The sequence below is a fragment of the Aspergillus japonicus genome (genome assembly GCF_003184785.1).
Source record: "Aspergillus japonicus CBS 114.51 unplaced genomic scaffold BO86scaffold_16, whole genome shotgun sequence".
Taxonomy (NCBI): Eukaryota; Fungi; Ascomycota; class Eurotiomycetes; order Eurotiales; family Aspergillaceae; genus Aspergillus; species Aspergillus japonicus.
In genome coordinates, this window is record NW_020291653.1 from 155,369 (window position 1) to 183,134 (window position 27,766).

At 53.6% G+C, this 27,766-nt stretch overlaps 8 protein-coding genes across 8 annotated transcripts; 3 read left to right on the forward strand and 5 right to left on the reverse strand.

The window, feature by feature from the left end:
- Positions 1 to 395: 395 nt before the first annotated feature.
- BO86DRAFT_398388 (uncharacterized protein) lies at positions 396 to 2,523 on the reverse strand (the record flags this gene model as incomplete). The annotated part of the gene is made up of 2 exons (XM_025673551.1): positions 396 to 1,794; positions 1,877 to 2,523. 2 exons carry the CDS (start codon positions 2,521 to 2,523, stop codon positions 396 to 398), a joined length of 2,046 nt encoding a protein of 681 aa, XP_025528913.1.
- Positions 2,524 to 3,808: 1,285 nt separating this feature from the next.
- Positions 3,809 to 5,443, reverse strand: BO86DRAFT_388227 (putative RNA binding protein Rnp24). Its single transcript, XM_025671802.1, has one exon. It carries the CDS (start codon positions 5,314 to 5,316, stop codon positions 4,207 to 4,209), a length of 1,110 nt encoding a protein of 369 aa, XP_025528914.1. The 5' UTR covers positions 5,317 to 5,443; the 3' UTR covers positions 3,809 to 4,206.
- Positions 5,444 to 5,597: 154 nt separating this feature from the next.
- On the forward strand, positions 5,598 to 8,738 carry BO86DRAFT_447337 (exosome non-catalytic core subunit RRP4). Its single transcript, XM_025676579.1, has 5 exons — positions 5,598 to 5,820; positions 5,883 to 5,999; positions 6,056 to 6,865; positions 7,425 to 7,646; positions 7,726 to 8,738. The coding sequence occupies exons 1-5, from the start codon at positions 5,726 to 5,728 to the stop codon at positions 8,660 to 8,662; spliced, it is 2,181 nt and encodes a 726-aa protein (XP_025528915.1). The 5' UTR covers positions 5,598 to 5,725; the 3' UTR covers positions 8,663 to 8,738.
- A 492-nt stretch (positions 8,739 to 9,230) lies between these two features.
- BO86DRAFT_447338 (IFRD domain-containing protein) lies at positions 9,231 to 11,581 on the forward strand. Its single transcript, XM_025676580.1, has 2 exons — positions 9,231 to 9,792; positions 9,954 to 11,581. The coding sequence occupies exons 1-2, from the start codon at positions 9,599 to 9,601 to the stop codon at positions 11,218 to 11,220; spliced, it is 1,461 nt and encodes a 486-aa protein (XP_025528916.1). The 5' UTR covers positions 9,231 to 9,598; the 3' UTR covers positions 11,221 to 11,581.
- Positions 11,508 to 15,165, reverse strand: BO86DRAFT_388232 (oxysterol-binding protein related protein OSH3). The gene is made up of 2 exons (XM_025671803.1): positions 14,748 to 15,165; positions 11,508 to 14,615 (listed from the first exon to the last, which is right to left on the reverse strand). Exons 1-2 carry the CDS (start codon positions 14,781 to 14,783, stop codon positions 11,724 to 11,726), a joined length of 2,928 nt encoding a protein of 975 aa, XP_025528917.1. The 5' UTR covers positions 14,784 to 15,165; the 3' UTR covers positions 11,508 to 11,723.
- A 302-nt stretch (positions 15,166 to 15,467) lies between these two features.
- Positions 15,468 to 20,650, reverse strand: spt6 (chromatin-remodeling histone chaperone SPT6). Its single transcript, XM_025674373.1, has 4 exons — positions 20,210 to 20,650; positions 19,962 to 20,135; positions 16,235 to 19,886; positions 15,468 to 16,157 (listed from the first exon to the last, which is right to left on the reverse strand). Exons 1-4 carry the CDS (start codon positions 20,384 to 20,386, stop codon positions 15,907 to 15,909), a joined length of 4,254 nt encoding a protein of 1,417 aa, XP_025528918.1. The 5' UTR covers positions 20,387 to 20,650; the 3' UTR covers positions 15,468 to 15,906.
- Positions 20,651 to 21,756: 1,106 nt separating this feature from the next.
- Positions 21,757 to 23,985, forward strand: ste7 (MAP kinase kinase Ste7). Its single transcript, XM_025677490.1, has 4 exons — positions 21,757 to 22,220; positions 22,277 to 22,434; positions 22,518 to 23,055; positions 23,112 to 23,985. The coding sequence occupies exons 1-4, from the start codon at positions 21,933 to 21,935 to the stop codon at positions 23,751 to 23,753; spliced, it is 1,626 nt and encodes a 541-aa protein (XP_025528919.1). The 5' UTR covers positions 21,757 to 21,932; the 3' UTR covers positions 23,754 to 23,985.
- A 704-nt stretch (positions 23,986 to 24,689) lies between these two features.
- Positions 24,690 to 27,161, reverse strand: BO86DRAFT_378223 (uncharacterized protein; the record flags this gene model as incomplete). The annotated part of the gene is made up of 2 exons (XM_025670616.1): positions 24,690 to 25,083; positions 25,150 to 27,161. 2 exons carry the CDS (start codon positions 27,159 to 27,161, stop codon positions 24,690 to 24,692), a joined length of 2,406 nt encoding a protein of 801 aa, XP_025528920.1.
- Positions 27,162 to 27,766: the final 605 nt, after the last annotated feature.

A 27,766-nucleotide genomic window follows, 5' to 3' on the forward strand; every position in this document is an offset into this window, starting at 1 on the left:
ATGACGAGGCGGGGAGATCACAAGAGTCGCTAGTAATGCAGAAAAGCCTAATCTAACCACAACTGAAAGACAGCCCGAACAGCATAAACATGCTCGGCGAGCCTATACCACGGAAAGATAAAACTGGAAGAGTGAGCATAGGTCACATCAAGAAGAGCCGTGGCAGAAAAGAGACATCATCATGTTTTCGAAGACAGGTCAAAAATCGGTGCGTTTCCGTGAGAATGAAGATATGAGGGAATATAGAAAAAGAATAGAGAAGAAAACATGGTCATCAAGGAGGGGAGGTCAGAGATTTTAGAGTCGGTAGTATAGAAGGGATTTTAAGAAGATAGGACGAAGAGAAGAGAAGAGAAAAGAGACGGAATCGAGAAGTGAAGCCTTCAGTGGGTTAATCACTGCGAGGCATAATAGACACCGCCCTGGGACTGGGCGTAATAGTAAGTTGCGCCTGGGGGTGTTAACATCCCACCCATGCCAACCACTCCACCAGGCGCGGGAACATTCTGCATTCCGTATGACGAGTTGGGATACATCTGGTTGGCATCATAGAAGTAGACCGTCCCGCCAGCTTCATGGGCAACCATTCCTGGCTGCGACGCTTGTTCACCTGACGAAGGCGCCGCCGAAACCATATAGGGGGGCCCATGTTGTCCCTGAGGGAAGGCCGGGGCGGAAGCTCCTGGAGCACTTGCCGCGTTGAAAGTGGGATAGTCTGTACCCGAACTCGGGTAATAGACGGCAGCCGCCGGATATGATGCAGGGTAGAACACCTGAGGTTGCTGAAATCCGTATGGTTGGAACGGCTGCGCATGAATCGCGCGGTCGGGAATGTGGGACACAGGCGTTGCAGATGTGTGAGCAACAGGTGCGTGGGTAGAGGCCTCCGGACCATAGACGGGTCCGTTGGCAGGCATCGGCACCTGGTGATGGAAAGGCTGCTCCTGTTGGGGCTGGGGCGTGTGGAAGGGAAAGGCTGCCGGAATCTCGATGTCGGCAACTGAAACGGCCTTCTGAGGACGAGGCTGATGCATGGGAATGGGAGCCGGGCAGCTCTCACGGTACGCGGGGGGCTGCGGTAAAGAAGACAGAGGAGGCGGTATTGCCGACGAGGCGAGTACTGGACCAGCAGGAACGTGCAGGATTCCTAGAGGCGGTCGTGGAGGAGGTAGGCGGACGACTGGCTTTCCATTTTCAGTGGTAATGATGGTAGGCCGTGAGAAGACCGAGCCGGCCGGCGAGTGCCATCCCTCCTGTGAGGGCGGCTTGCCCAAGGATGATCGTCGGCTGATACTGACACTAGGGGCGTACGTCGAACTTGCATAAATGCTGGGGCGTCGCCCCGTCATAAAACCGCCACGACGTCCGCGAAACGCCTGCTGATTCGGGCGCAGAGCCCGGGGGATGAAGATGAAGGACCGCTCTATGGCGGGAAATATGTATCGAGGAGGTTGGCCCGGAAGCGAGATCCGGACGGGTTTATCGCGACGTAGCGGAGGGCGATGCTGAGGGAGTCGAGTGTGTTGCTTTTTTGTGACTGCTGGATAGGAGATAGGCTGCTCCATACCTGGTAGGAGGACCACCACAGGCACGTTCCCGATCAACGTAGTGCTCGAAAAAGACCGATTCGGCGGGGATGACCTGGGAGCCGTGGGAACAGGTCGCTGGGGATAGTTCGAGAACCCTGTTGGCACGGTTGGGGCCTTGGCTGTCGATGGACGGTCTCCAGCGACGGTATCGTGGAGATCATGCGTCCACTGCCCTTCGCTTGCATCCGGCTTGACGACGTTGTGTCTACGGCAGGTTAGCTGGTGTGACGGGCTGACGCGTAGAAGCGACCGGGCTCTACGAGATCGGAGTCTGGATATTGACGCACCTGCGCACATTACCGTCCACGATAAGTCCATATGGCCTAGATTTCGATTTCGTAGAAGCCTTGTGGCCATTCGTCACGGTGTCGATAGAACGCTTATCGTGAAGAAAGAAGCTCCCTCGGGTGGGCACCAAGGCAGGGTTCTCATCCTTCTCTTTGGTTATGGCTTTCTCCTGCTCCCGGCGTTTCTTCTCTGTAATGGTCTCCCTTCTCGGTTCCGATGGTGGTGCCGATGGGGTCCTTCCCGTTAGAGGGCCAAGCTCCCCTTTCAAGTCATCAAAATGGATCTCCGTCTCCCGGGTGATGTCTTCCGATAGTTTCATGCCATTCATCATAGCCTCTGTATCTGACATCGTGCTAGCGATAAGCCGTTTGCTCGGAGATGTCGAATGGCGGCGTCCCGGCTTCTGGTTTACTTCGGGCCTTCGCCCATTGAGTTGCGAAGCACGAGTGTGCGAAGACGTTTGCAGCTCGTCGTCGCTGTCATCGCTACCTTCTCCATCGGCGTCTTCATCATCTTGGTGGCTGATAACAGAGCCTTCGCTGAGAGAGTCATCCTCCAGCTCACCATCCAGTGAGCCCTCATCTTCGCCCTCCTCGTCTCTTCTCCTTCGGCGGCTAGCACCGATGTTGTGACGTCGTGGGGCCATCTCGACGAAGTCAAATGAATCGAAAGAGGGTAGCTGTAATGATCGAGGATGATTGCGGTGTAGGCAGACGAGACAAAATATAAGAAATGATCGAAGTGTAGTGACGGCGTGCAGGAGCAGGTGTTTGCTAGTTGTGGTGGTAGTGGTGATGATGAGGATGGTTGGTCGGTTGGTCGGTTGTGGTTAGTGGTGGTTGGCGGCGGGTGGGAGGACAGAAGTCAAGCTGAGGCAAACAAAACGGGGACCAGGAAGAAGAAATTAATAATACGCATGTGAGAAGAGGTGGGGAAGAACGGGGAGAAGAAAGTAAGAAGTGGGTGAGGGGGAGGAAGGAAGAAGATGAAGAAGAGAAGAAGAAAAGCAGAAGAAAAACGAATTAATCGGGGAGAAGAGAAAGATAGGATACTGCACCTCTAAAAAGAGGGCGAAGGAGAGATTGAGGGAAAAGGAAAAGTAACAGCAGCACCTCTTAAGCTAGTTGGAGTGGTTAGTTCAGTTCAATTCAGTTGGGGGTGGGAGGAGTTGGTGGTTTTGAGCATTGCGAGACGAAGAGAGCCATGACATCGAAAGAGATGTCAACCACCTCAATCCGGTTTAGTGCCCTCCACGACCACCTCAGCGATTCTAGAACGAGTAGGGAGGACTTGGTAGTAGGTAGGAGTTTAAGGTAAACTGAAGTACGGAGCAGATGGAAGTAAGTCCAGTAAGTACAGTACAGTGAGTTCACAGTAGGTAATCACTCCAGGAAAAAAGAACTGACCGAAACCAGGAACGAACCACATCGACTTGATCGACGCGCGGTCGCAACTCCCGAGTTCCCCATATTCCATCCAAACTTCCAACCAGTGGAACTGTTGCAGTACATACTGTCCAGTACATATAGAGGATCCCTTTCCTTCAGGAACATACATATGTACATTGGTTTGGGGGTGATACTGTACATCCATACGCATCTCAATTCCAACATCCCACATCCATATCCAGACAATGTAGGTACCTCGTACACATCCTCAAAGTGGAATAAGAATAATAACAATCATCATCATCATCGTTGGTCAGTGGTGGGTATGAATGGTACTGCTGACTAAGGCCTTGGCAGGTGTACCGTATGTACGAAGCTTAACCTGCTTTAATCTCACTCCTTTGCGTCCCAATCAGTTGAAATTTGATGGACTTGTGTAATAATAAGATAGAGATTGATCGCCCTCGACCGGCCAAATCTGATGGGTTTGTGATATGAATGACAACAATTGCAATGATCAGCTGATTCGTTGAGATACGAAACTAATCAATCAATCATTTTCATTCCGGAATCATCGTAAGGGTATAACTCCCGTCTTCCTGCAAACTGCCTTGGATCCACACCCTCCCCCTTCCCTTCTGCTACAAGTCTATATACATACATGGTACTTATGCGTACCAGCAGAAACAGTGGGGTATAGTTCAATGGATGGAGTCAAGGAAACACTTCCTTCCCGTGCATCTCAGACAAAGCGACATTCGAATCTCGTACCATGCAAGGCTTGACCAGCTCACAATCTCGCGCGTTATATTGACAACCAACGGCCAGAGTACACACTCGAGGGTCTCCCTCTAGTATCGCGCTTCATTGAAGGCCAACACCCGACCCTCAAAGCCTGTCTATCGTCCACTTGCTTGCTCTCATCGCCTCACTGACCACCATTAATCGAAGGTGGTCTTCTTGCCCTTGGATTCGACAATGGCACCACTAAGCTTCTGCACTGTGTCCTGGTCGTATCTTGTATATTCGGGCTTCGATTGCTTGGCTCTAGGAGGCCGTGCTTGGCGAGGCTGCTCTTCGGTGGCTTCGAATTCTCCAGCCTCGGCATCGCCGGTCTCTGAGTTGTTGTTTCTCTTGCCCTCGCCGTCCTTTCCGAACCGTTTCTTGTAGCGAGTAGTGGCGTCTTCGGCGAACTCCATACGCAGCCGCCGTCCCAGAAGGAAGTTCACCCAGATCTTCCTCTGCCGGGGCTTCCTGGACTTTTTGCGCTCTTCTAGTTCGGATTCGTCTTCCTCCTCCTCATCATCCTCCTTCACCAGCACATAGCCCTTCACCGCTGCTTCAGCTGCGGCAAGATCCTCAAACACCACCCAAGCATAACCCTTGCATTTGCCGGAGTCCTGGAAGGTCGCCACATGTACGTTAGCTACAGTACCGCATTGAGCGAAATGTTCCTCAATGGCTTCTTTGGTGGCGTCGAAGCCGAGGTTGCCGACAAATATGCGCTTGGAGGGAGCATGACCAGATGCTGCAGAGCCCGTCTGACCGTCTTCCTTGGGTTTGTCGGGTCTTCCAGCAAAGCTCTTTGCATCCTTGATAAGCACGCGACGACCTGTTAGGAGCTGCTCACTGAGGCCTATGGCCTCTTCGGTCGCCTTCTGAGTGGAGAAGTCGACATAAGCAAATCCTTTGTTCTGAGATTTTCCGAATCTTTCCGCGCCCTTGGGCATATGTATGCGGGTAATAGTCGTGTCCGCGAAGGAACAGTTGCTCGTGAAGAAGGTGCGCAGATCATCCTTGGTGACAGAAAAGGCAAGATTTCCAATCCAGACACCGTGATCGGAACGCTTTTGGGGGGCAGTAGTAGGTTTTTCGACAGCGGCCACCGCTTCAGTCTCTGTGGTAGACTCGGAGGGCTTTGCAGTGGCTGCTTTCTTCGCTTTACGCAAAGCTTTTTTCGATGGCGGCTCAGGGGCAGAGACGTCAATCTCGATCTCTTCAACGTCTGTGAGCTTGCGCTTCTTTTGGGTTCCTTCCCCAATGCTAGCCATGACTAAGTTTTCACGAAACTGGAATGGAACTTGACAGAGCTATGCTGTAGAAGTGGATATGAAGGTCGCAATCGATGAGTTTCAAGAGTTATCATAAGAAAGAATGAGATGCATGCGTGAATAGTTCTTGTCGCAGTCGGAGATAATTTTTTTTCTCCATTTCCTATCGCTTTTCTATTGCGGCGGGCAGAAACACTCCGCCTTATCAACTCTGGGCTTGGCGGAATCCTTCCAGCCCGATTCGCCAGTCTGCAAAGGGAGTGACCCCAATGTCAAACACTCACAATCTCACTCCTCCCTTAACCGGTTTCCCTAGCCTCCTAATTCTAGAACGCCTACCCTTTCACCAACAGGAAAAGGGAAAACAATAGAATCCACTCTTCATTCTCCATTGTGCTTCGTGTTCGTCATGTCCCAAACACTTGACGAAACAAGATCGGTGGCTGAAAGTCTGCCCGATGCCTCCGGCGGCGCCCCTGCTCGGCAGTCCTACAAGTCTTTCAAGTGAGCATAGTCCCAGAGCAGTATGGTCCTTAGGCCACTGGCTAATCTTTATCGCCAATCAGAAAGAAGTTTGCGAAGCTCAAAATGAAGTTTGAAATGCAGATGGGGGAAAGCGAGGCGCTCATTCGCGAAGGATTGCGCATCGAGGATCTTTCTAAGAGAATCCAGGAACAGAATGAGTATGCATACATCGCCCTCGCCTGGTCGACTCCCGTCGATACTGACAGTGCTACAGTCAACTTCTGGAGGTTCTGCTTGAATTCAATGACAACCTCCACGTGTCTCCCAGTCTACGATACGACTTGAGTGCGCCAGGAGATGAGACCTTCCTGCCACCTCCCGATCGAGATATTCCAGCCTCTTACAATGATCCCGCCATCGCGGGATCCATGCTAAAGGATGCCAAAGGTCGTATGGCTGCTGGCCGGATGACTGCTCATGCCTATCGTGAACTGGAAGACGACGTTCGGCGAAGCAAAGCCTTTGCACCGCGCCTACAGTACACGTCCCTAAAACAGGTGCCCCATTCTGCACCTTTGTCTGACAATCGACCCGAGGATCGTTACCCCGCTCACGAGCTTGGATTCCTGACTCCTGAGCATGAGACGGAGTACTACCTAGCGTTGGATGCCAAATTGGGCGATGAGGGTGCCATTGAACAGCTGGTGTCTATGCCGAATAAGTCATCCCTCGTCGAGCGTACGCGGGATGCCAATCTACGTATCCCGATTTCCGTGCATAACTGGCTCCGACGAAATCAGCCCCAGATTTTCCTTCAAGATAACGAGAACGCTTCCGAGAAGTCTGGCTCTCGGCCCTCGCGTGCGTCTAAGAGAGCCACCGCCCAGGCTCGAAAGGACGAGGATGTGTATGATGATGATGGCTCTTTTGTGGAGACTGCACCAACCACGGGGGGTGCCAGGGGCAAACGTAAGCGGGATGAAGACAGTGGATATCGGCCTAAGGGTGGCAGCAGTCGTCCAAGCCGGAAGAAGAAGGACAAGGACGATGATGGTTCTACTCCTGCCAAGCGGACATCGAAGCGGTCCTCAGGCATCAATGCTTGAGCCCACAGTATTCCACCTAGCGTCATTTTGTTCAGGAGGGGAGGAAGGGCCGGTAGTATCCCGTTGAGACTCAGTATTCGGGTGATACTCCTCGGTATATTAATTATTGGGGATCTTATGTTGGTCGGTTTTGTACCCTAATGAAGCCTGCACTTTGACAAAGCATTATGCGGAACTGACATCTTTCTCTGGCTACTGAGCTTCTGTTTTACGTAGACAAGATTTGTAGTCCTTTTGTATTCGAAAAAAAAAAGAACTAAGAAAGGAAAGAACCGATTCGAAAGATAGAAGATGAAACTATTCAATCATCAATGGAAATGGTTTATACTTGAGAGTGAAGGGCTAAATTAGCGGGATTCACGTGCATCTCCACCAGAAGTTTGTCTGGTTTGTTCCGGTCCGGAAAGTCTTCACAGAATGACCGACGAGAGTGCAACGAATGTAACCACCTCCCAGCTTTTCCCGTCCGACTCGATTGGCGAAAATTTACCTTGCCATCTGCATATTCGATCCTTTGCTACTCGATAACTTTTGAAGCATGGCCATTACAATCCTGCCCCCGGTGGTGGAAGATGTTGACCTGCCCAATTTCGACTCCGACTCAGATGCCATGTCCGTCGATTCGGATGGCGGCGTCGAATTGGCGACAGGCAATTTATCCAGACCCAACAAGCGTCAACGGTTGGTTGAAGGCACCAATATCGTCGCTGGAGTCTTGACGCCGGGTGAGGTTGTCACTGATGATCCGCAATGGATGAGGTTCGTAATCCTGCAACAACCGTCATCTCTTCTTTTCTGCCCACCGTGACTAATGCGTTTTGTCCCACCCTCCGCGCAGAGGTCATGGTACCTATACAAACCCGCTATCAACTTCAATCATCGCCACTGTTGCCGGTACGGTGCAGAAGACCAACAAGCTGCTTTCCGTCCAACCCCTCCGTGCACGATACACTCCAGAAATCGGTGACTTGGTGGTAGGGCGCATTGTTGAAGTACAGTCCCGCCGGTGGAAAGTCGACGTCGCCGCCCCACTACTCGCTCAGCTGCCTCTCTCGGCAATCAACCTACCGGGCGGTATTCTCCGCCGCCGCACAAGCGCCGACGAACTGCAGATTCGAACGTTCTTCAGCGAAGGAGACTTGGTCGTGGCTGAGGTGCAGAGTGTACATTCGGATGGAGGCGCTTCGCTTCATACGCGGTCTCTGAAGTACGGAAAACTGAGGAATGGCGTGTTCCTCGCGGTGACGGGCACGGGCGGCAGTGGCGCATCTAGCTCAACTGTCAAGGGTGGTGTAGGAAGCGCGGCCGCTGCGACGGGCGCAGTCGGTGGTGTGGTTCGGTCACGGAGGCAGGTTTGGACCGTCAGCACAGCCAACGGGGGCGGAGATGTCGATGTGATTCTTGGGGTTAACGGCTATATCTGGATTTCGAGGCACGCAGACGGTGCGACGGCGGCCTCGTCGACGACAGAAAACGTTTCAATCACGCGTATGGAAGAAATGGTGTCGAGCTCGATCTACTCCAGCCAGAACGACGAGATCCCGCCACAGACGAGACGCGAGATCGCCCGGTTGGCGCAGTGTATCCGAGTGTTGGTAAATGGAGGTATCCGGGTGGATGAGGAGACAGTAATGAGCGCATATGAGGCCAGTCTTCAAGTGGATCTGGAACTGGGCGATGACGAGGATGAAGATGACCGGCGCCGAGAGGGAAGAGAATACCTGGAGGGCAGCAAAGCGCAGCGTGTTCTTGAGTTGGTCTTGCAACGAAAATAAGGGTGTTTGAGGGTATTATTTTTTTTTGTATACATAGATGACCGCGATCACTCTTGATAAGATGTTAAGATACCCCCTCACTCCCTTCTTCTACTTCATTTTCTTCCTTCCTTCCGCCTTGCAAGATTAGATACAGTCAACACTTTTGACCTCAGTATGATTAACTTTGAATAGCTGTATGTATTGTACAGGATGAGGAAAAGTGATTACCTTCAAGCGATAAGGCCTAACCCCGCATCACGTGGTGATAGACCGGGCATTGATTGGCAGAGTCTGATTTACTGATTTACAGAGAGAGAGAGAGAGAGAGAGAGAACAATCGGAATGGTGAGAATAGCTCCGTATATTCACAAAACCACATCCCACATGCCCGAGGCCACATGCAAAGGGGCAAATAGCAAACACATGAATGGTCAGCAAGGAACCTGGAAGTACGGAGTACTGTCTGTAATGTATGGTAATGTACAGAGTACTCCATACAGTACAGTACAGTACAGTACATAATAGGGCCGAACCACTCACTGACCAGTTGACTTCTCCGTCTTACTCGCCGCTGGCTTTCCTTTCCGTCTATTCTTCTCTTCTTCTGCTTCTTCTTCTTCTTCTTCTCTTTCTTCTTCTCTAATCCACTTCTTTCTCTCTTCATCTTTTCTTCCTTCAATCGAAGAAGAATCTCTCCTTCTCAAACTTACCATGTCATTTGTCTCCGAAGAACTCTTTCTACAATCAACATCTTCTATACCTCTAGCATAGCTTCTTTCCCTCGCCCTCACCATTCTCACCAGAGGACCCTTTCTTCTCCAGTTCCAAAACCCAAGGCTATATAACCCGCCTGTCAGGGACCAAACAAGCACAGGGAAAAAAAGACCAACCCTTTCCTTCTTGATTTGCCACGCCGCCCATTCTCTTCACTTCTCTGCCTAATACAATATCACCATGCCAGACTTACGTCGTCAGGTGCTGGAGAGCGGCAAGACGATCTCTCGCAAAGCCGCCTCTCGCGAAGGCTCGCGCCGCACATCGCGCACCGCCTCCGCCCAAAATTCTCGTCCTTCCTCGCGGCCAACCAGTCGCTATGGCTCAGATGAAGAAGATGCAGGAAATCTTAGCGATGAGACCACTGCTTTGAGGTAAGCTCTTTTTGATTCTTTCTCCCTTTCTGCCGGTTATTCTTCTTTACTCTTTCCTTCCCTCTTGTGTGCTCTTTGCGCCGCCCGCTTTCCCTGGCATGACATCATCGTCAACTTTTCCGAAATTTCTTGGCCTGACTAATGCTGATTCGGCGTGATAGCATTGGTTCGTTGGATGACCTCACTGAAGATCCCGACCAGGACACCAACAACTGGACGCAGGAACTCGACGATGTCGTTGCTGACATCCTCGATCGCAAACGTAGCAGTGTCCTCAGTCGTGAGGAGGCCTACGCCGCATTCTGCCGCCTGGCCAAGTCCCACTACGTCGAAGATAACATTCGTAGCCAGATCTCTGATCTGCTAGCGGCCTTCTGCCGCAGTGTCAAGTTCGAGTCCAGTGTGCGCGAGACAACACTAGCCCTGCGCGCCCTCGAGCTCCTGGCCATCACGGCCTTTGATAACACCATCTACGAAAATGTCGAGTCACTCCTGTCCCGCAGCATTCGGGACTCCACCTCGACCTCGATCAAAGCCGCCGCCATCCACTGTCTTGGCGTCTGCACTATGTTCGGTGGCGCTGGTGAAGACGGCATCCTGGATCAGATGACCTTCTTCCTCGACATTGCTGCTTCCGATGGCCAGTCTATCGACGCCCCGGATGATGCCAACAGTGTTACGGCCGCGTTGCAGGAATGGGGAATGCTCGCTACAGAGATTGACGATCTCGAAGGTGAGAGTGAGGATGCGGTGCAAATCTTCATGGATCAGCTGGACAGTGGCGACTCGGGCGTGCAAGTCGCCGCTGGGGAGAACATTGCGCTCCTCTATGAAAAGAGTTATACCGAGCAGGAAGACGACGAAGACGAGGAGGGCGAGGAAGGTCATTCCAATGACGCCGACTCCGACGAAGAGTCCTTCCTATCGCCCGGCGAACGTTCCGGCCCCAAGCTCATCAAGCGCTACAATGCCTACCACAACACCCACGAGCTCGAGCAGCAATTACAGTCGTTGGCCACGATCCACAACAAGCGCATCAGCAAACGCGACAAGAAGAGCCTGCACAGCAACTTCACCTCCATCTTAACCACCGTTACGAACCCACGGCGTGGGCCCATGTATAATTCCGCCATTGATCAAGACACGAACCGGCGATACGGTAGCAAGCTGACCGTCAAGGTCGGCAGCCAGGGCGTCATGAACATCGACCGGTGGTGGAAGTGGATCCGCCTAAACTCGCTCCGTCGCATCTTGCAGGGTGGGTTTGCAGCCCACTACTTCCAGGGAAACCGTGCCGTCCTCGATAACCTCCCCGTGATGGTGCGCATGAACTTCGCCTCTTCGGATCGTAGCGCCGCGAAACGCGCCGCCAAATCCCGGAATAACCGCCGATGGGCCGTCCATGATCACTCCGATGAAGATTATTAGTCAATTGATTTAGACCTTCGCGATATGCGCCTTTTCTTACTCTTAAACATGCCTTTTCTGCAAGATTCAGATTCCTTTCTTCTGCCCTGCATCTCGATTGATTATATTTGCCATTTACACAACCTCATATACGGTAGATGATCTAACCGGCGGGTTTGCCTGACTTTTGCTTGACTTATTTGCATTCTCAGATCCCTGTCCCAGCTTCTTGTGTTACTCGTTCCATGCATAGTGTGGAGATGCAGAGCGAACTGTCCTTCTAGTTTATGGTTATTTCCTGGCATAGTCTGTTTTGACTTGCCTAAATACATGTGGCTAGCTAGCAGAGTTACTGGTAATCAATACAAACGAGCATCCTAGCTAGCCCGACCTCTAAAAAGGCACATATACAGCGTATGCGCGCTGTGGAAACAAAGTATCAAGCGGTCTATTCCATAGAATCAGAAACCGAGATCTTAGATCGTGTATGTATGGAGGCAGGAAGGTTGGGGCATCCTGGTGCATTAGGCCTCAAAAACCGGCACCACGCCCGTCCAGGCTTTCTTGGCCCGTTCTTCCCAGTAACCCTCCTTTCCGGGCTTCAACCGCCATGTAATCTCACCGCCCTCGGGCGCATTGTCCACCTGTGAAAACCATCGCGGCGTCCACTGCTCGCCAGCCGACTCCATCGCACGACGACGGGCACGTTGCCCTTCCTCGAGTTGAACCTTCAGCTCCTCGGCACGGTCGACATCCCCGTCCTCGAGGGCGCGCTGATCCGGTCGCAGTCGTGAATCCGTTGCCGGAAGCTGCTCCGCCTCAATCGGGGTAATTTCATTCAAGCTCGCCGCGAACGCCGTCAAACCATAGTGCTTAGGGGCATTGGGGACGAGCGGGCCCGCATTCCAGACTGCTGTGCCAGTGGGCGAACCGTTCTTGGTGAGCTGAAGGGAGGTCGTCCAAGTGCCTGTCAATCCGAGGCCAAGATCACGGCCGTCGGCATCGACGGTCTTGGTACTAACTTCTTCACTACGCCCGGAGAACATACCCCCGGCTTTAAAGGTCGATACTGTCTTGTGGCCAGTCGTCTCGTTGACGACTGAGGTCTCGCCGACAGGTTCGACGTACTTCTCACCAGCAATGATGTTGCGCAGGAACGAGGTTGCCGAAGCCCAGCTGTAGTGCTCTCCAGTGGTATGGAGCGTGAGGCGAATGCGACCCTCTGTCACAATCTCGGCAGATTTCCCCCAGAATTTTTGGGTGGGCATGGGGGATTGCGTCAGACTCCATTCCGGGCCGTCAGCCTGGTACGCAAGCTGGACGGGTCGGTGGGAGACTTTCTCGGCGATGAACCGGAATCCCAAATCCTCACGTACCAATTCGTAGGTTTCGCCGAGCATAGGGTTGAAGGGCTTGCGGATGGCGCGCTCTCGGACACGATTGCTTGATAACGGCGACAATGCAAACGCGGTCACGTATACGAGCCGCTCCACCGGATCAGAGACATTGGCAGCTTTGTCAAGAAGTGTTGAGTACTCAAGGACCTCGGCCGCACGCTGCAGCAGAGAAAGAGGCTCATTGGAGGACACAGGCATAGAAATCTGGGACAGATCCTTGCCAACATTCTTGCGTAGAAACCCGATCAGACTCGGCGGCATTACTGTTGGTGCAGTGATATTCTCGCGCCGCGGCACCGGTTTTTGAGGCAATGGCGTTAGCGATCTGGGCCGCACTGGGAACAGTGGCGATGACTGATCATGGCCATCACATGTCTCTTCCGGAATTGTTTCATCATCATCACTATCCGATGGTGCATCATCTGCGACGACGTCTTCCTTGGCCAATGTTGAGGTGGCGTTGCCATTGGTCTTCCCGTCGCGAGAATCTTCATCCTCGCTGTTATTATCACCTTGAATGGTGAGCAGGGGCGAGCTATGGCCGTCATCCACGGCATCAAAGAACTCTTGCGACATCTCGGATTCAAAACTATGCCGTGACTGCAGGGACCGACCGGGCTGACGACGGCGATGCTTGGTCTCGGCGATCAGACTGGAGAATTCGCTGACGACGTGGTCCAGATCCCGTAGGACGGCCATCAGATGCTCGTGAATCTCGTCCATGTGATCGGGGTGGCTGGTGATGCTACCGGGCTTGCGATCGCCATGAACCGAGGACGAATCGAAGGCGCCCGGAATGGCCAGCTGGGAGGACATGGAATTCATGGTGGTGCTGCGCTTCACGGTGGGCTGGATGGTGGCACTGCTCTTACGCCTCCAAAACGGCCTTCGGCCATCATTGGGCTCTTCTCCACTCATATCGGTCGGGGTACGGTGAGGGCTCGGAGAGCGGCCGCGGGGCCGGTCCGGGCCTAGATACTTTGGATCGGTGTCCTTAGCCAGGCGCCGGACGGCATCACGCGTGCCGGACACCTTGCTGACCAAACTCTCAACTTGCTCCCAGTCTCTTTCATCAACGGCATCGGTGTGTACGCGCTGAGAAGGGACCCGCAACAGCGGCTCGGATGGGTGGTTGGGGTCTTCGGCCGAGGTTTTGGAAGAGGACGCCCGTTCCAATGCACGCTTCCAGGCAGCGAACTCTTGATCACTACTGGCGCGAAGATGCCAGACTTCTGTACCCGAATCAATCGAGATCTCGCGCGACTGCTGGTTGCAGGCAACCGCGGCCAGGTTGAGCGGTATAGAGCCGCGCAGGGCGGACGAGTTCCGGTCGTGATAGTAGGATAGGGTAGAGGAGGTGAAGTCGAGCGAGAAAAAACGACGCGCCCATCCCTGGTGGCGTTTCCGCCTTCGCTTCTGCAACAAACCCGTGTAGGTTTGAGCCGAGTCGATCTCACTGGGTTGAATAGGCGGCGGAGGGGGCAGCATGCTGTTGCCCCGACGGCGCGCCGGCAGGGGCTTTCCGGCCTCGGTTGTCGCTGCAGAATCAGCGGTCCCCTGCTGTGGTTGGCTCGCTGCGTGCGGCACTGGAACTGATTGTGGCGGTAGAGCTGTTGGGTAGGTGAGCAGGACAAGGGTCACGGTCTTGGAGATCTGCTTGGAGAAGGTATTGTCGAAGACCAGCCCGTAGTTACCTCCCTCGTTGGCAGGGACATCGTAGGTACCGCGCACTATACGTTCGGCCTCACATTTCCCAAGCCACTGGACCTGCTTCAGCCCAATGCCGGTTAACCGCTCAATTATGGAGCCATTGGCGCGCCCGCCGGTGCCGGCGGTGATCGGGTCGGGTGATTCGGAGCTGGGAGTGTCGGCGGTCGCGGGGAGGTTTGTGTTCGACCCAAGAATGGCGGAATTGCCGGGATGTTTGAAGATACCGAAATTGATCGATTTTTTATGTGGTTGGATGCTCCATGAGATAGTGTGACCGGCCTTGACAGCGACCCAGCGGACAAAGTAGGACTGGCACGCAGTAGAGTTGGAGGTCAGCCTCAGCACGATCTGATCGGCGCGGAGATATCGATGCAAGGCGAGGATCGACTCGGGATCAAAGGGAATAGGGGGACACGAGCGCGTCAGTCATCCATCCCTTACCTTGCTGTGGATCTCCAACTCCTCCATGGCAGCCATGACGGATGCGGGGAAGCAACAATGAGGGGGACTCGGGGCCGAAGGCAGGTCAATCGAGGATGGCGAACGAGCAAGAAGATTCGATCGCTTCAAGAATGATTCGAAGGGCGACGATGTTGATGATTGAGAGAAGCAATTGTTGACTTGGGGGAAAAGAAAGGGCTTTAAGAACAAGGCTGACAAAGAGAATTGAGGGCGAGGCTCAGCTGCTGCACGAGGGGTGGTCAGCAGGAGGAGAGATTCCCTTGTTGCAGGGTCAGTCACACACACACACACACAGACTCTCTAGAACCAGAGAATCCAAGTAGACTTGAGAAGCATCGAGTAACGGAGGTGTAGTAAAGTTGATTGAACAAGGAGGGAAGAGGAAGGTGAAGAGGAGGTGGAGGTGATAGTAGCGAAGGTGGAGGAAGAGACGAGAAGAGAAGATCAAGGAAGGCAGGAAGGAAGGCAGAAGGAAAGGGGAAAAGCTCCCCGAAACAGCAGACACTCTGAGAGAAGCGGCAAGTCAGCCGAGAACAACTTGGCTATCCTCTATCCTGTATCCTGTATACTGTCCTGTATCTACACTACCCTTCTGCTCCTCTTCTCTTCTCATTTTTGAGTCGCCTACGGTCGGTCGGTCGGTCGGTCGGTCGGGTCAGTCACAAGCAAACAGAAAAAAGTCCCCCGAATCTTGGTAGAGGATATTTAAGAATGAGAGAAATCACCAATACAATGCCCCATCAACAATTAAGAGCTACTCCGAGACATCTCGGGACTGTATAATTTCCCATAATAGCACAAGTAAGTAAACCAATAATGCATTCCCGCAACCTGATGCAAGGACAATGATGAAAGGGAAAAAAAAGAAAAAGAAGACAAGAAGAAGAAGAAGGAAGATATCAAAGAATCATACGGCAAAATGGACCAAGCAAGGCCATCAGGATCAATCAATGCCAAGGGAAACCGGAATGAATTACACGAGGATAGGAGAATCAGAATAGAATGTGTGAAGACGAAGAGGAAGAGGAAGAGGAAGAGGAAGAAAAGGTGACAATCCACCCCCCCTAATTTCCTTCTTTCCAAGCAGTTACCATCCCAAATATTACACAAGTATACACAAGAGGAGAAGGGCCTCTCCTTAACGGCGCCTACCCGCCTGCATGTTGGTAAATAGCAGCTTGAAGCCATTGCACAAGGCCCGCATGTCGGGATAAGGATTGCGCTGCAACTCATATCCTTGAGGGATCACCTTCACTGGCCAGTTGTGCGTCGAAGCATTCTCGCCCGCCTTGAAGCACAGGAAGAAGTAGCCGGCGTGCTTGGGGTCTAGACAGAACGCGTAGGCCGACCGGCGCGGATTGGCCTTGGTGTAAGTCTCCAGCCAGGAGTCTGAGGAGGGAAGTGTTAGCAAGATGATGAAAAGAAAAAAGTGACTGGGAATAAGCACAAAAGACAGCCAAACTTACAAGTAGCATCCCGGGTGCCGTCCTGATACTTTTCATGCAGCGTCATCTCGTCCACCTTCTTGGCCATCGCCTTGACATGGTTGAAAATCAGATCGTCCAGATCACTGTACGTGTAGCGACCGCCCACCTTCAACGTACGACCCACTGAGAACTCGTTCTCCTTATCCAGCTCGAGAACATCGATATGCTGGAAAACACCATCTGCCACCTTCCATGTGACGGCCAGATGGTCTGGCCCTTTGGACGAGGGCCGAATAACCACGTCACCTCGGCCCTGGGATCCCAAAAACTCCTCAGCCTGCGTCGAGTTGAACGGCCGGAACAACGGGTGCTTGATGACACGCATCGTTCGGCCGCCACTCTGGGTTGTCTCCTGCATAGCCTCTCGGTCCTCATGCTCTTGTCTGTCGTCCCATTCGCCTTGAAGCCGATCGCCCGGTGTCCTATGGGACGGCCGGCTGACCTGTTCCTCACGCAGCGACACATTACACGAGAATGTCTTTCGGTTCAGGAACAAGATCTTCGCCGATACTGTTTGATGCGGCTGATACAGGGCTCGCACAGGAATGTCGTATCGATCAGTCAGCTCCGATTCCGGCACCAGCGCATCGATGCCGCAGTCCAGCTTGCCGTCAATGTGGTCATCGGTCACCCGCTTGATCGAGATAGGCACCACCATCCCCTCGGCAAGCGTCTCGGTCGTCTCGCCCGTCAGCATGGTAAAAATATCATCAGTGCTGAGGAAGACGTATTGTTTCCGCAATTCTTCGTACGGTTGCTGTAACTCGGCGCGAATCGTTTCGAGCGTCGCGCGCTTGCGCTGATTTAAGTTCTTTTCTAACTGCTCCGCATATTCCTCCAGGATCAGATCGTTCACACGGTCCTGTGCTTCCTCACGGAAGAGCTTGCGCACAATCGCTCCGGGCCCGTTCTCGTCGGTTTCTGCCTTGATATCTTCCTCGTCCAGCTCCAATGCATCGGCCGCCATCTTGCGTGCAATATCATAATCTTCCGGGTGCACACGAGTGTTATCAAGGGGATCGGCATCGGGATCGGCATTCTCAAAGTCGATATACAGGAAACTGGCGCAGTTGTTCCATACCTTGACGCCCATGGCTGGATATTGCGCATTGACACCCAACAGCTCGACTCGGTTGTTCACCACGCCGCCATTCATGTTCACGATTTTCAACAGATGGGCTGCTTTACGCGGACCCAAACCACAAACGTAGGGCAGCAGATTAGCTGTTGCCGGATCCGTCACCGCTTCGTTGAGGTCAACGCCCACCAGGTTGACCATATCGACCAGTGCCGTCTCCAATTGCTTCAACAGCAGGTCTTGGGAAATCAGCTGCTGGCCAGGCTTGAACTGGATTGACACAATGTCACGGCCGAGCGAGGCATATTCTTTGAGCGGACTCTGCAGATACTTGGCCAGAGCGACGCAGTAATGGGTCAGAGGACCGAAACTGGGGTGATCCTTCTTCGCGCGCTCACTGTGTTGATAGAGGCGGGCCACTTCGTCGTTGACAATGACCACTTCCAAGGGGTCAGTGGCTGTCTCATCGCGGTCATCAGTGTAAGGTGCGCCACAGAGATTGCGCTTGTCCACCAGCTCGGTCAACAGCTTGTACAGTCGGCGCGTTTCCGGTGTGTTGCCGGAGACACCGATGACATCCGGACGGCGCCGACTGACTAGGCTGATAAAAGCTTCGACGTCTTTGCCATCGGCTACATTGCGCTCACGGTCTCCAACCGAGAGATCCAGGAACTTTCCGTTCTCCAGCACCCGACCGTCTTCTTCAACGTAGGCCCAGTGGATGGGCTCCCGACCCACCACACCAGAACCGGTAGACAGGGTCAGCACGCGGGGCACGGTGCCCAGAACCATTCCCTTGGGCTTGTAGGGAGCCTGGTCCAGCCGATACGAGAATGTTTCACGGCATTCCTTGGCCACCGAGTTCTCACACTCTTGACGAAGGTTCTCTTTCACGCTGCGGTTAATCAACCGCTCCAGCTTGCCCAGCGCTAGATCTAAGACGTCGCGTCGAGTCCGGTTCCATACGTCCGCCAGCTCGCTGTAATTGTCGGATTCAATGTCTGTATACAGACGTTGCCGGAAGTGGTCAAAGTTCTCGAAGCGGACCTTGACCTCGACCAGACCTTCTTCTTCGGCCTTGAGCATGCGCAGGTACATCTCGGGCCGGCGGGCGATGTCGCTTAGTTGTTGGTTTCGGAGATACTTGAATTCGTAGTAAGGATGCTGCTCATCGATGCGCCGCAGGCCCTTCTCCGTCCGAAAGCAGTCCACTACACCACTCATATAATACGCCTGTCGAACTACCTTGCGCATCTTTGGACTCATGACGATCTCCTCGGCGAACATGGTCTTGGCAGCCTTGACCACATGGGAGGAGTTCGAGAAGTCGTTGTCCACAAAGGAATCTGCCAGTTCTTCCGGGCGCTCGGCGGGATCCTCGGTGTATTGCCGGCGGCCTTCCTTGAGGGCATTCTGGGCGAAGGCATCGGCCGTAATGCCGAATGCGCGGACGAGACCGTACGCCTTACCGTTCCGGACGCGCTCAAAGAATGTCTTGCTGGTTGCTTTCCGGCGATGAGTCTCCCCGGTGTTGTCTCCATTGGCAAGGGTCAAATCGCGCAAATGAGAGGCGTACTGAAAGTGGAGATAGTCTTGAACATCCTGTAACTCTTCCATGCTGGTGGCGGTCGATAGCATCTCGAACACGATCTCATCGTTGATATTGAACAGACTCTGTAAGTTATCATAGGTCTTTTGGATGGTTGTGCGTTTCTCCACCAAAGCTTTGAACTTGAGGTCATTATCGAAGATCTCCCAGAGGTCGGTCATGTTCAGGAGCTTCTCAGCCTTAGTGGTGAATTGCGAGGAATCGGCATCGAGGCCTGCCCCATCGACCGGAACTTTCACAGCGTGAATCATGTAGTCTTTCCGGTGCTGGAAGATAAAGGGAACTTCCCAGTCATCTGTCACGAGGAATTCGAGCACCTTGGCGACCGATCGTTGGAAGGGCTCACGTAGCTCGGGCTCGATGCGCTTCTTGAGAAGCATCAGGTTTGAGATCCAGACAGCCTCCTCGCGGAACTGATCCTCAGTCAAGGCAACATTGCGATAAGGCTTGCGGGCAATTTGGTGGCGTTCAGGCTCATCCAATAACCGGATCTGGTTATCCTCCTCAGTCAACATCTTCTCGGCCAGCTGCGATGGTTCGAAAACGTCCTTGAGGTCCAGATGCTTTTCCTCATCCTCTTCCTGTTCTTCTTCTTGCTCCTCCATCTCGAGAGCAAACAGGTACTCATTGCCGTCTCCAAAGGCGGCGCGCATATCATCGAGCGCATTCTCATCTAGGCCAGTCGCATCTGTGACAGCCAGACCACTCTTGGATGTGCGGGCAACCTCATAGTCCTCGCGTTCACGCTGGACTTCCTCGTCGGAGAAGACATCCTCTTCGATAAAGTCGTCCATCTCATCGTGCATGGGCCTCCGGTGGCCGGACCGTCCGTAGTCACCGGCGGGCTCCTCATCCTCATCGGAATTGAAGATATCGTCGATGCCTTGAGATGGTTGTCGTATATCACGATCTTTGTGTCCGCGCTTGAGACGCTTGAACTTGGGCTAATACCAGCAGGCTGTATTAGTACGCGCGACGAAGGTCTTGCCCATTTGGGGGGGGGGGTCGGCTGGTCATACCTCTGCTGCGGATGAAGACTGGAACCTCGGAGGTAGTTCACCGATGAGCTCCAAATCTTCTTCATCCAAATGTTCATCCTCGCGCTCACGATCTCTTTGTTTCCTCTTCTCCCGCCGGCGCTCGGCGCGCTCTTCTAATTCTTCATCCTCATCGACAATGAATCCTTCACGAACCTAGCACAGAGAACGAAGGTTAGCGCAGGAGACAGAGAATTACGTGTCAAGGTCAATTCATTCCGGGCACTTACTGCACGGGCAGCCTCTTCATCATCGTCGTCCTCCTCCTCTTCTTCACTGGAGTCGTATTGATTGTTGTTGGTGCCAGCACCCTCTCGGACATCGCCGTCATAGTCGTCGGCCAACTCCTCGTCATTTTCATCGTCATCGATCATCGCCTCCCCCTCAACCAAGTCGCGCGCACTCATATTGTGTTAGGCGTCTGGGGGCTGAGAGGTGAATCGACTTCTTGCAATCTGCAAGAGATGGAGAAAGGGAAGTTGAAATGGGCCGCTGCGGGGAGAATGCTCAGAAGGATAGAAGCAGAAGCTTGACAGAGAGGTCAAATGGAAGGTCGACCCTTGGGGGGAACACGAGAGAAGATGACAAGGGACCGACACAAGAGAGAGTGTGAAATGAGCTGGACTGGAAATGGAAGACTGGATAGAGTGAGTGATACACGGGCAGAGCAGAGACGAGGCTGCTGCTGTGGCGCGGCTGGCTTTCTCTTTCACCGCCCAGAAAGGTGGCTGGAATGCGGACTGCGGCGGAGGGCACGTGAGCTGCAGGTAATCGGATTCAGTCTTCCACAACAACCTAGAGTGCAGTTTGATAGACAGAGCATGTCACATGACACTATTCTTGAGAGTCAGTTGAGAAGACCAGAACAGTTCGGTGTTCTTGACATCTTGACTTCTTGACAATCTAAATTTACCCCCAGGATGACCTTTTCCTACTCCGTAAATGGAGTTCAGTTCTCAGACTGAAGCTAGTGTGGTGGGAACCCCGCCAGTGAGTGACTCCCCCTGTTTCACTACTTCTGCTACTCCTACTACCGTACGTACTCCGTAGTAGTGCCGGTGGGAGTCTTGTTTTTTAGTACTTTGAAAAATGAACTAGAAAGACAAAAAAAGAAGAGAGAAGTCAAATACAAAAAAAAAGAAGAAAAAAGCAAAAAAGCGAAAAAGCGAAAAAGCAAAAAAGCAAAGGAAAGAAAAGAAAAGGAAAGGAACTAAAAGGAAAGGTGCATAAGTAGGCTGCTGCCCAAGAAGAACCAGTCTGAATAGATAAATGGATTAAATGGATCTATTTACTTGGCTATTGTTGCCATTGTCAGTTTGTCTGGAGGAAGTTGATGACTACTAAGTATACTAAGTAGTAGTAGTAGTAGTAGTAGTAGTAGTAGTAGTAGTAGTAGTAGTAGTAGTAGTAGTAGTAGTAGTAGTAGTAGTAGTAGTAGTAGTAATAACTTACTGCCTTCCACCACCTTTTCCTCTTTCACCACCACCAACCACCACAACCACCACCTTCTCCTCTCCCTTCTCCTCCTCCTCCTCCTCCTCCTCCTCTTCTACTCTTCCCCTCTACCAAAGCCTAATCCTTATCTCTCCTTTCTCCGCTAAACTTCCCTCTTATTATCCATTCATCCGCTTTTGATCTCTCCTCTGTGGAATTTCACCTCCCCAACTCTCCCGCCTCTGGTAACCGACCTTCCCCCCCCCATCATCCAGCTGAACGCCCCCCTCCCCACCTGTTCTTCCGGCGTTAGACGCTCGGCGCTTGTCCGGGTCGCAGCGCCGTCCGAGCCACATTCAATCACAACTGTCGGTCTGTCTAATTACACAGTTTCGCCTCTACTGCTATCTCGAGCATTATCTCAACCTCTTGATTACGGCGGCCACGTCACGCCGCCTTCATCCTCTTCATCCCTCCTTCTCCCCCTCAAACCTCAACCGGTCTCCGTGATCAGTCGCCATGGCCGACCAGTTCAAAGCACGCACCCTGAAGCGCAAGAATGTCAAGGGGCTTGCCTTGAATGCCGCTCCCAAACCCGCCTCAAATCCCGTCGATGGTGATTCTCAAGCTTCGGGCGCTGTTGGCAGCGCCGAAACCACCCGCACCGACACCCTCGAGATTGGCCTGGAGTTTCGACTTGACCTGCGGAGTGAGGATCTCATTACTCTGAAAGAGTTAGGCGCGGGTAATGGTGGCACAGTCTCCAAGGTTATGCATGCATCAACCAAGGTCGTCATGGCCCGGAAGGTATACTTCTCGATACCCAGTGCACATAAACTAAGCGATGCTGATAGACGGGTTAGATCATCCGTGTCGATGCCAAGGAGAATGTGAGAAAGCAGATTCTACGAGAACTCCAAGTGGGCCATGACTGCAATTCCCCCAATATTGTGACTTTTTACGGAGCGTTCCAGAACGAAGCTCGGGATATTGTGCTGTGCATGGAATACATGGACTGTGGGTAGGTCAAGCGTCTTCTGCGGAATTCCTCGCGGCTGTAGCCCTCCAACGCACTTAAGGTCGGACTGGCTGACACAACAATAGCTCACTTGATCGAATTTCCAAAGACTTCGGTCCGGTTCGGGTAGACGTGCTGGGCAAGATCACCGAATCGGTATTGGCCGGTCTCGTCTATCTCTATGAAGTCCACCGAATCATGCATCGCGATATCAAGCCGTCTAACATCACTGTCAACTCACGCGGAAACATCAAGCTGTGCGATTTTGGTGTCGCCACCGAAATTGTCAACTCTATTGCCGATACTTTTGTAGGCACTTCGACCTACATGGCTCCGGAGCGAATTCAAGGAGGCGCTTATACAGTCCGCTCGGACGTTTGGAGTGTGGGACTGACGGTAATGGAACTGGCTGTCGGGCGCTTCCCGTTTGATGCCTCGGACTCGGCGGCAGGCGATCGCGCCAGCGCTGGCCCAATGGGGATTTTGGATTTGCTGCAGCAAATTGTGCACGAGCCTGCTCCGAAGCTGCCCAAGAGCGACGCTTTCCCACCCATCCTCCACGAGTTCGTCGCCAAGTGTCTTCTGAAGAAGGCGGAGGAGCGACCAACACCACGGGAACTCTACGTATGTCATCTCTCCAACGCTGCTTAGACGGTGGGCAAGACTGACCGACATTCTAGGACAAAGATGCATTCCTGCAGGCCGCTAAGCGGACCCCAGTAGATCTTCAGGAATGGGCCATCAGCATGATGGAACGACACAACCGGAAGTCATACCTCGCCCCTCCAGCGCCCAAATCACTCAAGGATGACATGCAATTCTCTTCTTCCTCTCACCAGCCCAGCCCCGCGGTCAAACCTCCTGTTAGTAGTAAAGCCCCCGTCAGCAGACCGTCACGCACTCCGCAGTACGCCTCCCCCTCGTCCTCGTCTAGCGATATTCCCGTAATGGGTCACGACATGCCCGCACACTACGCCCACAACTACGTTCCCGCCAACCCCTCGCCCCGGCCCCGAAGAACCACTCGCTCTCCGCCCATATCTCTGGAGCACTTGTCGCTGGAGAACCGAGAGGACGAGTATCGCTCTGGCCGACGCCCTTCCCGCACTCCCGTGGGTGGCCCTTCTCCGGGGTTGGAACCTCCCATGCATCCCATGAGCTCTCGCTCAGCCAGCTCCCACAACACCAAATCGAGAATGCCGCTGCAGTCGGCGGCTGCCCTCCCTGTGCGCTCGCCGCACAACGGTCCGCCTTCGGGCTCTAGCGGCAGTGGTTCCTGGCAGCGGTCTATGCGCGGCGACCATATGACCGGTGCTGTCTAACGAATTCATCGTTGATGCAGGACGTCTCTTTGTCTTCATACCAACCGCTCCCCTTCTTCACCCTTTGCATCATCAAGGCGTATTTCCATCATTGGCCATCAATGTCTTCTATCGTTCACCACTGTCCCAGCCTTCTATCAACCTGGCATCTCTTCTTCTATCTACATACATAGCTATACATACATGTACCCTTTTCATTCAATTTCTACATCACCTTCTGCCTCACATTTTGCCTCCTCCAAACTCCTTGCGATCCATTCCCGAGACAGTGAAAACCATGTTAGCGTTGCAGCAATTCTTCGCGTTGCGTTCAGTTGACCTTGGTTGTGAATCGTGAGGCAGGGACTCTCGGATTTCATGTTTCATATTGGTTACTTTTTCTTCCTACTCTTTCTTTCTACTTTCTTTGGCGCATTTTTCCTCCTGGGACTCTATTTCTATTGGGTATGGAACGACCCGACGAATGCGAATACGGAGATGGTCTTGTGGGAAATCCTACATGCGTGTCTGTAAGGGCCTGCACTACCACTCCACCGCAGCTGCAGCTGCACTGCGGCCGGAAGGCTTTTTACGGGGTGAAAGGGGAAATGCCCTACCGACCCTTACGTGCTGCGGAGACGAGTTAAGAATCCTTGCAATCATTGCCGGGTGACTGTATTGAAGGCCAGACTCGGAGTAATTTGTAAATAGTCCCACTATAAACCATCACCGAGCGAGCAGAGACAGACATTGGAAGCGAACATGTCAATAAGCAAAGCAGCAGAACAGAATTGAAGCAAACACCGATTCCCGGAAACATGCAGCAGGTTCACAAACCCGATTACACCTAGAACAGACAAAGCAAGGAAAGACGTTAAGCACCCGTATTTCATAGCAGTTTTCCGGATGGGCTCTGGGTCCCCTTCGAGCCACACCACATTCTGCGGAAGACAGCCTCTATCCATATCTCCTCCCAACATCGGAGCCTGCAACCGGACTGGGACCAGCAGGAGCGGGGGCGAGATTGGGTCTTGGGGCTAGCTCAACCATCGGCGTCTTGCCCCCACGAGTACTCGTCGAACCACCGCGACTCGCAGCACCCCCTCCGCGACCGGGAGTCGATGCGGCGCTGCCGGCCTTGTCGTGGTCTGCTTGGTGGCGGGCGGCTTTGCTGACGCGAGCCCGGCGAGAAGTGTTGCCGCCACGCGATCCAGGACCGCGGACAGGTAAGCCAGTCTCCTGAGAAATGGGAACGGCGGCAGCCAATGGTACTTGGTGGTGAGTTGTGACCGGGCCTCGACCGCGACCACCACGGCCACGGCCACGGCCTCTTTTGATCGTGCCGTCCGCCCTAGATGATAAAGTAAGATTAGCAATGACATCAGGGAAAGACCGTCAGCTTTGGGTGAGTACTCACCGTTCCACCTGCACCTTCTCGCCCTCGGGTACCAGTGGGCCACTGTAGACGAAAAATCCATCCTTGCTGGCGGCGGCCTGTTCCTGCCAGGCCAACTCACTGTCATCGACGAACGGATCGTCCCGATCATATTCCTCCATCTTCTTCTTGCGTCGTTTCTTCTTGCCGTCAGTGAGCTCGGGCCCAGTGGACCGCGCGGATGCGCCGAGGGCGCCCTCCCCATCCATTTCACTGTCGCGGTCGACGTCAAGGGTGAGATCCTCGTCCGCACTTTCACCAGCAGAAAATCCTCGTCCAGTCTTGTCGTTGCGCTCGAGGGCAGCTCCAGCGGCTGCAACTCGCGCTAAGCGCTCCTTTTGGGCCGCTAGTCGCGGATGTAGCGCCGCGAAGCCGTACTGTTCCTCTGCCAGGCGGGCGAAGTTGACAATCCTGTTGCCATCGCCTTTGAGTGGGATATGAAGAATTATATTGGGGGTCCGGCGCTGCGAAGCTTCGCTTGTGGATGTGCTACCGTCCACGCCAAAGAGAGCATTGGATATCAAGCCTGAACCTTGAGGTAATGGAGGAGGAGCTGAGTCCTTGACCGGTTTGGCGGGTTTGGGCGATGTGGCATTCGACGCTGATGCAACTCCGGGGCTGGATTTTGCATCCTTCTTAGTTACCTTGGATGCAGCAGTCAACGAAGCGGGGGGCTCCGTATCAACATCCATCGGTGTTGGCTCGGGGGACGGCGGTGGCTTTGTAGACGGGGCGGGAGCGGGTGGTGGTGGTGGTCGTGCCGGTGCCGGTGCCGCCGCCGCTACCGCCGTCGGTGGTACTGGTGGCGATGCTACGGGTGCAGAAGATGGTGTGGCGGAAACTGTAGTCGATGGTCGCTGTACCGACTGCGATGGCTCCGGGGCCGGTGCTGGTGGAGGCGGCGCAGCATAAGGAGATCGATGGGCATAAGGTGAGGTCGGTTGAGACTGTAGTTGAATAGGCACTTGAGGCGGCGTGGGTGCTGGTTTGGGAACTGCGGGGGAGGGCACATAACTGGGTGGACCTAAAACAGGAGACGCATATGGTCGGGGGGTGTATATCGATGGAGCAGCCGTTGACGGCGGATCAATAATGCTGGCAATCGCGGGTGATGCACTTGCGCGGTTGGGACGGGGAGAGATGGAATGTGTAGGAGGACTGAATGCAGGAGGGGCGGACGAGGAAGTATCAAAGGCTGAACGAATCGGGTCGAAGTTCTGGCCGCTGGTCCGCTGCGGAGGCTGAGAAGCAGTAGACGGGGGAGGAGCAGGATGATGGGATGGTGGTGGTGGTGGTGGCACGGACGGCATCATGGTCAAATAAGGTGAAGCCGCGGGCGGGGGAGTGGGAGTGGGATGAGACGGAGGCCGGGATAAGGTCGCGTGGAGTGGACGCGTGGAGTGCATAGGCGCCGGATGATGTGAAGGGACACTGGGCCGTGAAGGACTAGCCCCCGGAGTGCTGGGAGTCGGAGCTGAAGCAGCAGTCACCGCAGCATTCACTAGGGGGATGGCCGAGAGGGGAGGTGTATGGATGGCGTGTAAGGGTTGTAAAGGTACTGGCGCTGCTACTGCGGCTGTTGCTGTCACTGCATACGGCAGACCAGGCCCGGTCGGTCCAGGCACCGAGACAGTCGCGGGCGCCGGACTTTGGTCTGGAGTGGCTGGCTCTAACTTTGGCTTCTTGCGGGCTTGTGAAGACGCTGAAGCTAGATGGGCACTCGTCGTTGAGAGGGACTTATCTCGGTGGCGCCGACTGCCTCGTTTAGGCTCCTTTTCGCGATTCTCCTTGTTGGTATTGGGGTCTTGATCCTCCTCCTTCTTATCCTTCACTTTAGTCGATCGGACGGTATCCGTATCTTTGCGGTCGGCTTCGTGGTCGTCGTCCTTCTTGCGACGCGACCGTCGAGGGCGAGTTTCGCGAGGGGTACCGTCGTGTGGGGTGCGGGACTCGTGTTCGTCCTGGGGCGGTATATTGGAGGGCTCGGGGGACATGATGAGCAGCAATAAACGGCTCAAGAGAGGAGGAGGGGGGGGAGGAGGGGGGAGGAGAATTAAAGCTGGGGGTGATGGTGCATCGAGAGGGTGGCCGGGTTGAAAGAGATACGATGAGGATGAGGCTGGCTAGGCGTTACTGCGCGTTATGGGGGAAGGAACTCGCAGTATATCGAGTCCAGTTGACGCGCGGGAGTGGCCCCGAATCTGCAATGACAAGATTGAGATGCAAATCAGATGGTTCCCGATGATAGAGATGCGCTGGAGATGCAGCCAGAGAGAGGGGTGGCGGCAAAGAAGGAGCAGAAAGTAGAATCAGGCACTCCTGCCCAAAACACGGCGCATTAAAGAAACCCAGTAAAGATCAATGGGGAGGGAAGAAAAGAAAGGTAAAGGAAAGAAGAAGAAGGGGGAAAGGTTGGGGATTGAGAAAGAGGGGAGAGGGGAGAGAATTGGAGTATAGCAGACGACGACGGGAGGGTAAGAAGGAGGAGGAGGAGGAGAAGAGGAAGTGGAAGAGGATAGGGAAAGGAAAAGGAAAAGGGAAGAGAGGATGAAGGAGGATGTTTTCGCTGGCTCTCAGCCCAAGGTCCAAGCAAAGAGGA

Excerpts from the sequence above, each read along its gene's own strand:
- BO86DRAFT_388227 (XM_025671802.1), bottom strand. The coding sequence starts at position 5,316 with ATGGCTAGCATTGGGGAAGGAACCCAAAAGAAGCGCAAGCTCACAGAC.
- BO86DRAFT_447337 (XM_025676579.1), top strand. The coding sequence starts at position 5,726 with ATGTCCCAAACACTTGACGAAACAAGATCGGTGGCTGAAAGTCTGCCC. Across the intron at positions 5,821-5,882 it reads CAGTCCTACAAGTCTTTCAA|AAAGAAGTTTGCGAAGCTCA; the intron begins GTGAGCATAGTC and ends ATCGCCAATCAG. Across the intron at positions 7,647-7,725 it reads GATGATCCGCAATGGATGAG|AGGTCATGGTACCTATACAA; the intron begins GTTCGTAATCCT and ends CCCTCCGCGCAG.
- BO86DRAFT_447338 (XM_025676580.1), top strand. The coding sequence starts at position 9,599 with ATGCCAGACTTACGTCGTCAGGTGCTGGAGAGCGGCAAGACGATCTCT. Across the intron at positions 9,793-9,953 it reads GATGAGACCACTGCTTTGAG|CATTGGTTCGTTGGATGACC; the intron begins GTAAGCTCTTTT and ends TCGGCGTGATAG.
- BO86DRAFT_388232 (XM_025671803.1), bottom strand. The coding sequence starts at position 14,783 with ATGGCTGCCATGGAGGAGTTGGAGATCCACAGCAAG. Across the intron at positions 14,616-14,747 it reads AGTTGGAGATCCACAGCAAG|TCCTACTTTGTCCGCTGGGT; the intron begins GTAAGGGATGGA and ends ACTGCGTGCCAG.
- spt6 (XM_025674373.1), bottom strand. The coding sequence starts at position 20,386 with ATGAGTGCGCGCGACTTGGTTGAGGGGGAGGCGATGATCGATGACGAT. Across the intron at positions 20,136-20,209 it reads ATGAAGAGGCTGCCCGTGCA|GTTCGTGAAGGATTCATTGT; the intron begins GTAAGTGCCCGG and ends TCTCTGTGCTAG. Across the intron at positions 19,887-19,961 it reads AGTCTTCATCCGCAGCAGAG|CCCAAGTTCAAGCGTCTCAA; the intron begins GTATGACCAGCC and ends TGCTGGTATTAG.
- ste7 (XM_025677490.1), top strand. The coding sequence starts at position 21,933 with ATGGCCGACCAGTTCAAAGCACGCACCCTGAAGCGCAAGAATGTCAAG. Across the intron at positions 22,221-22,276 it reads AGGTCGTCATGGCCCGGAAG|ATCATCCGTGTCGATGCCAA; the intron begins GTATACTTCTCG and ends TAGACGGGTTAG. Across the intron at positions 22,435-22,517 it reads ATGGAATACATGGACTGTGG|CTCACTTGATCGAATTTCCA; the intron begins GTAGGTCAAGCG and ends ACACAACAATAG.